The sequence below is a fragment of the Lithobates pipiens genome, unplaced genomic scaffold (genome assembly GCF_037356315.1).
Source record: "Lithobates pipiens isolate NorthernLeopardFrog02 unplaced genomic scaffold, aLitPip1_a1.2 Scaffold_18, whole genome shotgun sequence".
In the NCBI taxonomy this organism is placed as follows: domain Eukaryota; kingdom Metazoa; phylum Chordata; class Amphibia; order Anura; family Ranidae; genus Lithobates; species Lithobates pipiens.
In genome coordinates, this window is record NW_027507758.1 from 220,651,246 (window position 1) to 220,665,009 (window position 13,764).

Sequence of the window (13,764 nt, forward strand, 5' to 3'; positions counted from 1 at the left end):
AGTTGACCACATTTATTACACATTTCTGAAAGAGGGAGTAGATGCCATGTCATCAGCCAATGACTGATTAAAAAAAAAAAACATTCAAGAGACAGCCTTGGAGATCTTTGCAAGGTAAGTTCTAAGTACAAATATCAGGAAATTATTTGAAAAAGAAAACTAAATTAGTTCACCCTGCTAATAAATACAATGAGCATAATAGTTTATATTGATAACAAACACAATGAGCATAATAGTTTATATTTTTTATTGAATAGCTCAATTTAAATGTAAAACTAAAAATAAAGACACAGTAAAAATAATGCAAAATAAAATAAAATAAAATGTAAGACTTATATAGTCTATTAAATTAATTGCCTTAATGCGGAATTTTAAGTACACACACACACAATAATTAACACACAAAATAGATAAAAAATCAAAACTGGACAAAAAGTAAATGTAATAACCATCTTTGATTTGACAAAGGGAACTGTTCTCATGGTATTCAAATGTAATAGACTTAAATTGGCTAATAATATTAAAACAACAGAGACATATAGTAAATGCATTAACATTTAAATTAACTAATTAATAGCTATATTTAAACACTTTTTTTTGTTTACAAACTATTTTTATTGGGTACAAAGAAGTGGTATATAAAAAACTTTTGTCATATGCCATAAAAAAGTACAATACAGGTAGTTTACACATAAAGATTATCAATATATAATATATGTAAACACTTTAAGCAATATATTAAGATAAAAATTAATGTATAAAAAACAAGTGACGTTAATCTAAAAATGTTTCTGAGATTGGCATATATATTTTCACAGTACTAATATCACATGTAAAAAAAACATTTTTCAAAAGTAGTAACAGTAATGATCACTGTAGTTAAGCTGTGGAATACTCTACCATATGAGGTAACAACAGAAAACATAATAAGGGAATTGGACTATGTATACTGTGATATATATTGCATTCCCCACACACAAAGTGTGTACAGTCATAACTCTAGACACTGTAAAGTTATAAAGGAGTGGTTTTGTGTGTTAAATTTGGAGAGGTTCCTCCTGAAATACATCAATCTGTCTTGGCTCATCTTTAAGGAAAGTCTCTTTGTGAAGGGGAACCTGAAGTACTATTCTTTAGACCCCAGATTTCTGAACACTGTACAAGATATTGTTCAGTCATATGGAGCGTGAAGTGGTGGTGGAATATATGGAACATTTCCAACTTTAGTGTCCCTTCAATGTACAAGTCTACTAGGGGTACATGCTGTACAGTAGTATTCTTGGTATCCCTTTCCTTTACAGCATGAGTTATGCTGAATGGATGTATGAGGCATTCCAGACTAGTTGGGATTTGACACACTGGGGACATTTACTAAAGGTGAATAGGCTGTTTACTTAACACATTGAATATTTACTGTAATCATTTTTCTCTTAGCTTAGTGATTTAGGTGAAGCTCTGCTGACTTCCATCATCTAATCATATGCAAGCAAAAACACTTTTTTAATTTCCCTTGCTTGTGGCTGGGTGTTTATTTAAATGTTATTTTTCACTGTATTCTCTAAACTAATTTATATTGAAATGAATGGAATGTGCCAAAAGGCATGTGTTTTGTACATACACCCATGTCCTGCGGCACATCAACACATTGTAATGGACATCAAGGCATCACAATTCACCTTGACATTCAATACAAAGTGCACTGCAACACATGACAACACACGTTGATGTGTGTTGATGCTTGTACTGTTTTTATTTTTTTTAGGAAGCACAGGAAACACAGAAATGCTCATGTATTATGTGAAATAAGTGAGGTCTTAAAGTGAACCTTTCCCTCTTTTTACAAAAAAAACCACATCAGAATGCAGCTCTTCATGCTGATGGGAAACAATCTTGCACTCATTAGTTACACAGTTTTTGTTATTACTAATGCTGTGTACACATGATCAGACTTTCCAGCGGACTTAGTCCAGCAGATAATCCGCTGGGCTTTCCCACACACATAGTTACATAGTTAGTAAGGTTGAATAAAGACACTGGTCTATCCAGTTCAACCTGAGTGTCTACAATTGTCCCTATCCCTGTACATTGCACACTCACATCAGTCCCTACCCTCAAGGAGCCCACAATCCAAGGTCCCCATTCATATACTAGGGCCAACTTTTGACAGAAGCCAATTAACCTACCTGCATGTCTTTGGAGTGTGGGAGGAAACCAGAGTACCTGGAGGAAGCCCACACAGGCAAACTCCAGGCAGGTAGTGTCGTGGTTGGGATTCTAACCAGTGACCCTTTTTACTGCTAGGTGAGGGTGCTAACCACTACACCACTGTGCCGCTGTAAAGACCCTACACTAACGGACTTTTCCGGTGGACAATCCGCCAGACTTTTGGGAAGAAAAAGTCAGCCGGAGCCCACACACGGTCGAATTGTCCGGATAGTCCGATCGTGTGTACGTGGCATAACAGTCACTGATTTTCTGGCTTCCTGAAACATTGGTGATGTAATCCTTGGCTCAAACCTGCATCCCAGAAAGCACCTGGCATTTCCCAGGAGGCAGACCTAAAGTTATAGGAAGTAAAGAGATTTATTTGCCCTTGGTGAAAATGGCTACCATAAAAAGAATGGGAAGGTAAAGAAAATAAGGAATGCAAAGGATAATACATCTTTCATTTATCTCTAAGTATTTGTTTGTAGATTACCATTAATATAGGTTTCTAAAGGTGCCTTTGTTATATTTTTTGTGATAAGGGTGAAGTTCCTTATTAATTTGTTTGGACTTTTACAACAAGGTGGAATTACTTCTACTTTCTATCCTGAAATATGGCAAATTCAATCTAGAGTTTCTCCTAAAAATGCAAAGGAAACATTAAAAAATGAAGTCCATTACAAAATGTTTGGTTGTCTTATATTAGGGTTTTTACTATTTTTATGGTTCCAGTAAAGGGTTGTATTTTTCATATGCATTATGTGTTGTTAATAGATCAATTCTCCCAAAAACAATATTTTATTTCTAGGTGGGTTCAGTTAGCCTCTGGTTTGTTATATCGGTGTTCTCATCCAACTCTTCATGTTACAAGTTATTTTTGAGAATAGAGAATGGGAACCCCCTCATAATGGTAAAAGTAAGCATACAGATCCTATAACTCAAGAATAAATATATAAGACAGTGGTTTACAGTTTTGGCATCTACCACTGAATAACATTTTTAACAATTTAGGAGAATTATTTAATATTTTATATGTAAGATTATTTTCCTTTGTATGTTTAATTGTGGTACATGAATAAATAAAAAAAATTTAAAAAGGTGTTGGTGCAATATTTAATCATATATTTTATTGGAACGAATAGTAAAAAATAATGCAACCAGAAGGTAAAAAAATACAGGGATACAAATCTGAAGTTTGTAAACTCAGGTAGAAAGCGAGCTTTGTTTTGGGTACTTGAAGACAGGTTTGGCAAACATTTTCACATCATAGTAATAATTTTTAAAGATGCTGGATGAAACCTCCTGATTTTTTTCTTTAATGCTTGTGAAGCTTTGATGCGACAAACCATAGGTTCTGGCTGTGAATGCCTGTTCAATTTGGGAGCTGCTGGTGTTTTAGAGGTATTACCAGCCCACTTCAGTTCAATCACATTCAAGCTCTCACATTTCAAAGAAAGGCTACTATCACTAGTAGTAATCGTTGAGTCACTATCACTGGATCCTAAGTCTCCAAAACGATTGGTGGTGTACTCACTGGATACCTCATTGCTTGTGTCTATAACAGTGGAGTGGAAAAGAGAGGCACACTCTCCTGAATATTCAGACTCACTTTGATCAGTTAAGTTCATGTACCTGTAAGCCCCAGTCTTTTTCATTGGTTTCCTGTTTTTGACCCAGACAGTTTGAGGACTTCTGTAAAAATGACAATTATGTTTTTTATCAGAATTATCTACTGTTGACTGCCAACTGTGTACCATGTGGTTCTGATCCTTCATTATTCTGGAGGAATATAAAATCTTTGAGGAAACATCAGCCTGAGATATGGATATAAATGATGGATTTCTACACTGATCAGGATATAAACTGTCTTTTGAATAGGACCTATGCGCCGCAGCAACAAGAAAAGTGGGTCTTTTTATGGATCGTTTTCTGCCTGCCTTTGATTTACAATGCTCAGTACATTCATCTTTTAACCTTATGCCTGCTTTTAGTTTTGGCTGTTCTACTATATGTACAGGGCTTGATGTTTTTTCACTGTTTCTTCTTTTTCCATTTATTAATATATTTTTAGAAGTAGAAACTGTTATTTTAACTTGGCGGGATTCTGCAGGAATGAACTTAGCTTGAACAAACTCACATTGTTCAAAATTCTTAGTTGCACATACTCCTTTTTTACAACTGGGCACTTTGGGTGACTTATGTGATATAGTTTGATCAGAAGCTTGCAATGCTTTCTTTGCAAAATGATTTAAGCTTATTAACTTGTCCTCATATATTGTACTTAAATGACTAGCAGAGAGGGATGGATTTCCTGGTGGAACTGGGAGGGTGATTTTCAGTTTCTCACTAATAATAGGATTTTGTTTGGCATCTTCATTTGACTTCAATTCTAGTTCCCTGGTGTGTTCCTGGTCTTTAATGTCCTCTTCTATTGAAGAAACCTGCTTTTGTCTTTGGAAGATGCTATTATTTATGCTGGTAAGGCAACGCTGTGATATAAGTTCCTTGTGTGATAGCGCTGGTAGAGGCCTTTTGGTGGTTTCTTGAAAAAATTCAAGTTTCTCAGTTTCTTGGCACGTTATTACTTTCGGTTCCATTTCTGCAGACAAACCAGGTCCTGGTGACAGCTCAAACATATTTTTAGAGTTGTTGTTTTCTGTAGAATACTTTTGTGACCCCGTGGACAGTGGAAATAAAGGACTCTGTAAAGCAACAGCATGGAGGGGACTTGGATATGTGTAGACTTCATTTCTGTTTTTGGAAACAAGGTCAGTCTGATATTTTGGATCCATGCATTGAAAGTTTATATCATCTTTGATGTCAAATGTTGACTTGCTTTTATGGTCACTATTGATTTGAAATACATGGTACATTTGTATGAATCTTTCAAGGTCTCCTGCAATATAAATACAGAAGGTCGTCAAAACATAAAAATGCTATGAATCACTAAATAATAAAAATAGAACTGTGTGTCTCTCGCTTTCAAGCGTTGTTATCCCATCATTTCATATTCCTGATATGTGTCTATTGTGCCATGTACTTGTGTTAAAGATTTTACTTTGTATTTATTTCTCTGTGTGAAATACCTGGTGATCCTGCCAGTCCCCTTGCTTTCCTACCTCAAAATGACCACACTGGGCATAAGCGCACATCCATCCCAGTGTGGTTAGCTTTCTGGCTGTGCTATTTTGCTTGTTTTCATTTCATTACAATCCATTTGAACCTCAAGTATGATCTTATTTGCATAATTACATTGCTGCAGTTTGATGGAGAGCCTGAGAGAGCCGTGGAAGGCGGCGGGGGGCATCTGCTTGTAATAGCAAATGAGCAGCTGGTTAGCCACTTCAATTGCTATTACAAGAGAGCTGACCCCCAGCTCTAAAAAAATATGCTGCAGGCATCATCCCAGTATAATCACCGAAAGCCCAGCAATGAATGGGTACGCCACTGGACAGGAAGTTATTAAAAGCAACAATGTCACTATTTAAACAAAAAAAACACAAACCCTGCCTGCAAAGAAAAAAAAATTAAATTTGATATTTTTGCTTTCTAGAAAAGATAGGCTTGCTGAAGAATCTTCAACAACCAACACTTCTGGTTGTGCCAGATGCCCGGTCTCCCTCCATAAACCGTGGTTTCCTTTAGTGGACCTTATGTCACTTCAGGAGAAAGTAGTGACATGGGACTGGAGGGAGAACGACAGCCCTTAGATGGAGACCCGGCATTCGACACATCTGGAAGTGTGCCAGACACTATAGATTCTTTAGCAACCTTAGCTCTTCAAGACACAGATGATCGGTGCTGCAGTCAGTACAGAACAGGTATTTTTCTTTTTTAAATATTGACAAAGTTGCTTTAAAAGAGATCTTCACCCTAGAAAGAAAAAATTAAAATTACTTTTAATAAAAGGACACTTGTTCAGGAATTTGACGCCACCCTCTCCCGGGCCATCTCATCGCTGGTCTTTGATTGCCTGGCATCAGCATGTTTACTGTGGGCAGCTGGCTGTGACTCCTTGCGGCTACACAGCCCTCTTCCCACTGCGTATGTGCAAATGAATGCTGCAGCCTTCTGGGACTTGTAATGTGTTCCAGAAGGCTGTGGAAAAAAGGGAGAAGGGGCCAAACTTCCACTTGGATCACCTAGGCAATCCTAGTGGAAGTGGGAGTGGGTACCGCTCTAAACTAGGTACCTGCTCACCCCAAAAAAATTATCCTGTTCCAAATGTGTTAGAAGCGGAGGAAGGAGTACATAAAGTGGAACTTCCCCTTAGTCATGAAGCTCCACGTTAAGCCTAATCTTTCTCTTTTTTTTACTTCTGCAGGCCTAATTTCCTATAACTGCAACAACCTGCAAGATTGTTAAAAAAAAAGCAGGGAGTATTTCTGAAGTTATGAGTAACTATCTTGGAGTAAACATGCTGTAAATTGCTGTAACAAAAATGTCAAGTGTAAGTGTCAAGTCATGTGTACTTTATCTCTATGTCTGCTTGGTGTCGGCAGCTCAGACAATATTAAAGCCAAAATATTAGCAGTAAGGATGTGGAATTCTCTTCCCCAAGCAGTGGTTTCAGGCGGGAGCATCAATAATTTCAAAAACCTATTAGGAGGGCACCTTAACAACCACAACATACAGGGCTACTATTGTACTAAAAGCACACAGGTTGGACTGGATGGGTAGTTTTTCAACCTCACCAACTATGTAAATATGCAACTATGTAGAATACCTTTAAATTCAACTTGAAGTGACCCATTCCCTGCACAAACCATAACTTAAACTAGGCATACCTGTAAAAGAAAACTATATTTACTCTTTTTTCCAATTGCTCAAGCCACAAAATGCATATCCGATTCTGAGAAATCTTCTGGTGAAGCACACAGTGAAACTTCTGGGAGTCTTCATTTCCTGGGTCCCCCACAGCTTTCACTGGTTTGTCCTGCTGACCTCCATGACTTCCTGCAGAGTCCTGCAATGACATATGTACTGTATATGTCAGCAGGTGGACCCAGGAGATCGACACTTCCACAAATGTCAGTTTCCTTGTGGACTTCAGCAAAAGATTTCTCAGGATCCGAGAGGATGACAAGGTGGCAAGGCATTCTTTTACAGAAAGACTTTCAATCATTTTGCAGAGTGAAAGGGTTTGCTATATTGCTATTTCAAACAGTAGTGAATGTTGTACATTGATCATGAAGGTTTAAACTTGTTCTTAAGGAGCAGCCCTGAAGGTTTACTTGGAGTCAATAAGAAGAAAATATTTTTGATAGATTTACCAAAATAGCATCATATAAGGCTCAAAAATACCTCAAGAGAGCAAGTGTATTTATTTTTTGTGTTTTTTTTAATAAAAAGCATACCACAACTTAGGAATAATAGGAATAATAATAATACATTGAAACTATGGGGTTGATTTACTAAAATCAAATAGGCTGTTCACTTTGCAAGGGAATTTTCCCTTGCAAAGTCATAGTTTCATAGTTAGAGGGGTTGAATAAGGACACCAGTCCATCAAGAGTGAGTGTCCCCTATCCCTGTACATTGCACACTCACATTGGTCCCTACCCTCAAGGAGCCCACAATCTAAGGTCCCCTTTCATATACTAGGGCCAATTCTGGACAGAAGTCAATTAACCTACCTGCATGTCTTTGGATTGTGGGAGGAAAACGGAGTACCCAGAGGAGACTCATGCAGGTACAGGGAGAACATGCAAACTCCAGGCAGGTAGTGTTGTGGTTGGGATTTGAACCAGTGACCCCTTTTACTGCTAGGTCAGAGTGCTAACCACTACACCACTGTGCCGCCCCTACATCACTGTGCCACCCATGTGCAAGGGAAATTAAAAAAAAAATTATTTTGCTTGCACATAATTGGATGATTGAAGTCAGCAGACCTTCATTAGGCCAAGGGAAATTTCCCTTGCAAAGTGAACAGACTATTTGTCTTTAGTAAATCAGTCCCATTGTCTTTAAATGTGACATTAGTAAATCAGTTATAAATTCTTGCTAGTAACTATGTACATTCATCAAAAGCTAAAAAAGCAGCTGCTAGCACTTTTCACATTCCCATAAGTGTGTGCATAATATTCTAAATAAATCACTGTGCAGCGCTGTGCTCCCCAAATAAATTTGAATCTTTATACTAACTTTAGGTACACAAGTGAATTAAGAGTATTCCACAATATAAATAAACATACATTTCATAAGTGAATTAAAAACATTCCACAAGATAAATGCTGTTTATCATCACATATAGTACAGGCATACCCCACTTTTATGTACACAATGGGGTTTATTTACTAAAGCTGGAAAGTGCCAAATCAGGCTCACTTCTGCATAGAAACCAATGAGCTTCCATGTTTTATTACCAAAGCTTAACCTCTCTAGCGGTAATCCCGAGTCTGGCTCAGGCTGAAATTTCAGTACCATGAGGGGTAACCTCGAGCCAGACTCGGGATCGCATCGCTGGATACAGGGAGGATACAGGGAGAGGTTACTTACTTTGTCCCCTGGATTCAGCGATGTCCTCCACGCTGTGTGTGCGAGCTGTCCTCCGCTCGATTCACACAGTGCCCGAGAGCCACCGAGCTCCGTTCCCTGCGACGTTACGACGCATGGGAGCAGAGATCAGCGCCAAATTCAAAAAAATTAAAATACACAAAACACACACAGTACTGTAATCTTACAGATTACAGTACTGTATAAAAAAAATACACATCCCCTTTGTCCCTAGTGGTCTGTCCAGTGACCTGCATGTAGTTTTATATTATAAATACAGTTTTTTTCTGCCTTGAAATTGGAGGTTGTCCATAGCAACCAAAAAGTGTCCCTTTATGTCAAAAGTGATTTTAGACCAACTAGAAAACAACGATAATAAATTATAATCACTTGCAGAATTGAGCGATAGCAATTTGTGGGGAAATTCGTCATCAAACACTAAATCTAATGACAGTGACAATTGTGCAAATGAGCAAATTTCAGTGTTTTTGGATTTGATTACATTATTGAATAATTTTTATTATTATTTATTATCATTATTTATTATATTATAAACTTTATCATACCCGGGATGTCTATTAGACTCTTGTTTGAACAGATTTAAGAGAGTTATTCCTAAGAATTGCAGGCCTACAATATAAAACGCCAAATTTCCATGCAAAATAATTGTACCGCTTTCAGCACCTAAATCAGAAATAATCATACCGCCAGGGAGGTTAATTGAACAAGCTGGGGTTAGAAGCTCATTGGTTTCTATGCAGAAGTGAGCCTGATTTTGCACTTTTCAGCTTTAGTAAATAAACGGTATGCCTCTATATAAGTCCAAAGTGACAACTGTATGCAATTGATGTGCTCGAAGAATTCCATAAAACAACTTAAAACAACTTAAATAAATGTTAATCAAGTAAAGTGCATTCCATATAGTGAATCAGGTGACAAGTCTGTTGATTGTTGCTCTATAGCCATCCACCAATCACACCTGTGATATTATTACTCCATCTGTTGCTTGAAATATACCACCACACTTGTGCCCACCCCCCCCCCCCCCCTTGGGTGTATTCTCACCTTGCGAAATGTGACCTCACAATTAAGTTGTCGCCCTGAAGTGCCCATGTAATTTATTATACATCGGCATAACAAAAAGACCCCTTAGGGAAAGAATGGAGGACATACATAATATAAGTATAGGCTATGATAAACATTACTTGTCTGTGCACTTTAAGGATAAACACAATAAGGATTATAGAGGTCTGCAATTTTGGGATCTAGAGGCCCTAAAAATCAGTGGAGGGGGAATAATTTTGTGAAAGAACTTACGGTAGTATAAATGAGTTATGGTGGATATATAAATTAGGATAATTAGAGCTATGTGGTTTGAAAGAGTTTGATTTGGGATGTTTTCTGAGTAATTACTAATATGGGAAATTTCTCACAGGGGTGTCTAACTGGCGGCCCCCCAGCTGTTGTAGAACTACAAGTCCCATTATACCTCTGCCTTTGGGAGTCATTCTTGTAACTGTCAGCCTTGCAATGCCTCATGGGACTTGTACTTCTGCAACAGCTGGAGGGCCACCAGTTTGACACCTGTGCTCTAGAGCAGGGATCTGCAAACTAGCACCCTCCAGTTGTTGCAGAACTACATGTCCCATGAGCAGGGCCGCTAATAAGCCAGTACAGCTGACCCTGTTGTACCAGGCCCGGCCAGCAGGGGGGGCCCGAGCAATCTTAACAGCATTTAGAATAATAAAGAAAAACGTCTGAATGCACCGGGCTGATAGAGGGAGGAGGAGAGCATCACCCCAGGAGCCTGGATGTCACCAACTCTCAGATAACAGGGGTCTATGGATAAGAGAAGAGTGGACATGTATTTGAACATGTATTCCTATCAGCACCCGAGCCTCCCTCCCCCCTCCTCGGGAAGGACAGAACACCGGAGCTCTCCTCGAGGCAAGATAACAGGTGACAGATTGCATTCTCCTCCTGTGATCACCATTGTTCTGCCTCTGTACAAATCTGTGCTGTAAACTTGCCCTGCACCTCAGCAGGACAGGTCTGGTGGAAGTGAAAGCTAAAATCATGAATATGTTAGGAAAATAATGGGACTTTTCAGGTACTACACACAGATGCATTTCACAAAATCATTCTTTTAATATATGTGTATGTTGAATATATTTATATAGCACCTGAAAAGTCCCAGTATATTCCTAACATATTCATAAAGTTGAGTATTAACAGCAAAGAAAGTGTATACATATATATAATACAGCCCATCTCCAGGAAATGAAATAAAGTCCAACCTTGCAGTGTGTGTGTGGGGGGGGGGGAATAGACTCTTTCACTTACCTGTTTCCATGCTCCAGCCAGCTGCAGAGCCCTCTTCCTCCACCAAACCTCATCACATCGCAGGGGGGCTGAAGTGTGAGCAACTGGGCTTAGGTGTCCGTTTATGAAGCCATGATCAGCAGTGATCCAGAGGATAGCCGCTGATCACAGCCCAACAACAGTTTATGAACCTGAGATAATCAGGGGAGAAGTATTTGAACTTGTTCTCCCGCCGATTATCTCCACACACTGAGAATACTCATTGAATGACACAATAACGGCCAGTTTATGAAGCTGCGATCTGAGCGCTTCACTGGCGATCTGTGTCAGAATTCACACTCCCCGATTCACCATCTCATAGGTGGAGAATCGGGGAGTGAAGAGGGAATGTGGGGGGATCTGAGGAGGAGAGAGGAAGATAATTAACTTCCTTATGCCTCGTTCAGACCCCCCAACACTGTAACCATGTCCCCCTGTCATATTTATGTGTATACATACATACATACATACATACATACATATATATATATACATATATATATATATATATATATAGTGTGTGTATATACATGTATATATAATGTCTGTGTGTGTATACATGTATATATTATGTAGGGGGACTCTTTATTTTACTAACATTAATCACACCGTGTGTCAGTGTATTGAGCTGTGATAATTTATCACTGCTTAATAAATTGACATCTCTGTGTATCGGTGAATTTCTAGTACTGTAATCTTGTAAAGTCTCACGAGAGTAGTATTAGGGGCCGTTCTCCAGAGTTAGAAGCGTTTGTAGATCGCTTCACTCCTCCAAGGGTGAAGCGATCTACTCCACTTTATAAACTGGCATACAGAGGAGAAAGATCTCCTCTGTGAATACCGGAGAATGAAGCAGTGAATAGATTTCACTGCTTAATAAAAGGACACCATAGTCAGTAAAACATACACAAGCTCTGTAGGGAACCATTCAGCGCTGGAAGAAGCCAGCTAAAGCAAGAAATTGGGTAAAGCTGGGTACACACACATCAAAATTCAGTTTAGCAGTAATCGGACACATTTTGATCTATGTGTAGCCCTCCATGTTAGAAGCCAATCATTATACCACCTTAGTATATTCATATGCCATCCCACATACTGACTCCTACCACCTTTGATCACTTCAAATCACTGAAGTGGTCATTGTGGTTAGAGTGTTCCTTTAATATCTCTCAGAAAAAGTTAACCTCTGTATACTGATTACATTTCATTTAATCATCCTCTAGTTGTGTTAAATTGGTGGGGGGGGGTGCTGTCTGTATACCCTAGCCTCTTGGTATAGGGCGGGGCCAGGGATGGGGCTAAAGGGGGCCCCGTCAGGTAGGCTGTACGGGGCCCCATGGTTTCTATCAGCAGCCCTGCTCATGAGACATTTTAAAACTCTGACATTCACAGGCATGACTAGGCATGATGGGAATTGTAGTTCCTGAACAACTGGAGGGCCATAGTTTGAAGACCCCTGCTCTAGAGGATACAGTTAATGGGTAGGTGCATTTTTAAAAATATTAATAGTATTTTTGTTGAATAATATTGATTTTTTAGCTATAATTAAGGTTTTTAATATATTAATATTATTATTTTACTCCCATAGGGCATTATAAATATATATGTTTAGCTTGACAGTTGTATACAGTGGTAAAAATTTAAGATTTGGGATTTTTTTTTATAACTTTGTGATTATTTGATCTATCTCTGACACGCAGTCATACAACACTGTGAAAACCCGATATATGTAATATTAGAGAAGATGGTGTAAAAAAGTTTTTATTATAGATTCCAGGGAACCACAACGGAAAGGGTGATAACATTAGGATTAACCTGGACTTTATGAATCTTGGACTCCAAAAAAATAGCGATGGCCAGGATGGATATATGGAGTGAACGCCAACCTATTCAATAGGAATCACCCTGAGAAAGCCACGTAGTGTAACGCATAGGGGAAGGGGCAGTAGGACAGCATAGGGCCTGTACCCAGTGTAGAGATACTTGCATTGCAACTTTTGTGGTGTCACGAATACACCAAATAAAAGCTACAAGTGTGTTATAGAGTGGTGCGCTGGAAGCACCTGAAATATGTAAGTGGATTTCTCATGCATTTTTAATAAACATTTGTTCTAATGATATAAGCACTATTGGCGTTTTCCCCTTTATGCATGTATTCTGATGAGACTGACATACTTGGAGACAGCAGCAATAAGGAGGAGGAGATCTAGATTGCTTTTATCTCAGCCCTGGAAAAGCTAAAAAGCACGATTTGACCAAACTTAATTGAGGTCACATTTAGCAAGGTGACAATACACCCAAAAGGGGCAGCACAAGTGTGGTGATATACTGGCATATTTCAAGCAGCAGATGGAGTAATAATATCACAGGTGTGATTAGTGGATGGCTATAGAGCAGATATATGCAATTAGCGGACCTCTAGCTGTTGCAGAACTACAAGTCCCATGAGGCATAGCAAGACTCTGACAGTCACAAGCATGACACCCAGAGGCAGAGGCATGATGGGACTTGTAGTTTTGCAACAGCTGGAGGTCCCGCTATTTGCAGATCCCTGCTATAGAGCAACAATCAACAGACTTGTCACCAGATTCACTATATGGACTGCACTTTACTTAATTATCATTTATTTAGGTTGTTTTAAGTTGTTTTATGGAATTCTTTGAGCACATAAATTGAATGAATTTATAGTTGTCATCTTGGACA

At 38.6% G+C, this 13,764-nt stretch overlaps 1 protein-coding gene across 1 annotated transcript in view; it reads right to left on the minus strand.

The window, feature by feature from the left end:
- Positions 1-617: 617 nt before the first annotated feature.
- Positions 618-13,764, minus strand: part of DACT2 (dishevelled binding antagonist of beta catenin 2) — a 33,240-nt gene continuing 20,093 nt past the window's right edge. Inside the window, exon 4 of the mRNA XM_077486584.1 lies at positions 618-5,101. Coding sequence (XP_077342710.1) covers positions 3,465-5,101 — 1,637 coding nt within the window. The 3' untranslated portion in view covers positions 618-3,464. The remainder of the gene's footprint in view (positions 5,102-13,764) is intronic.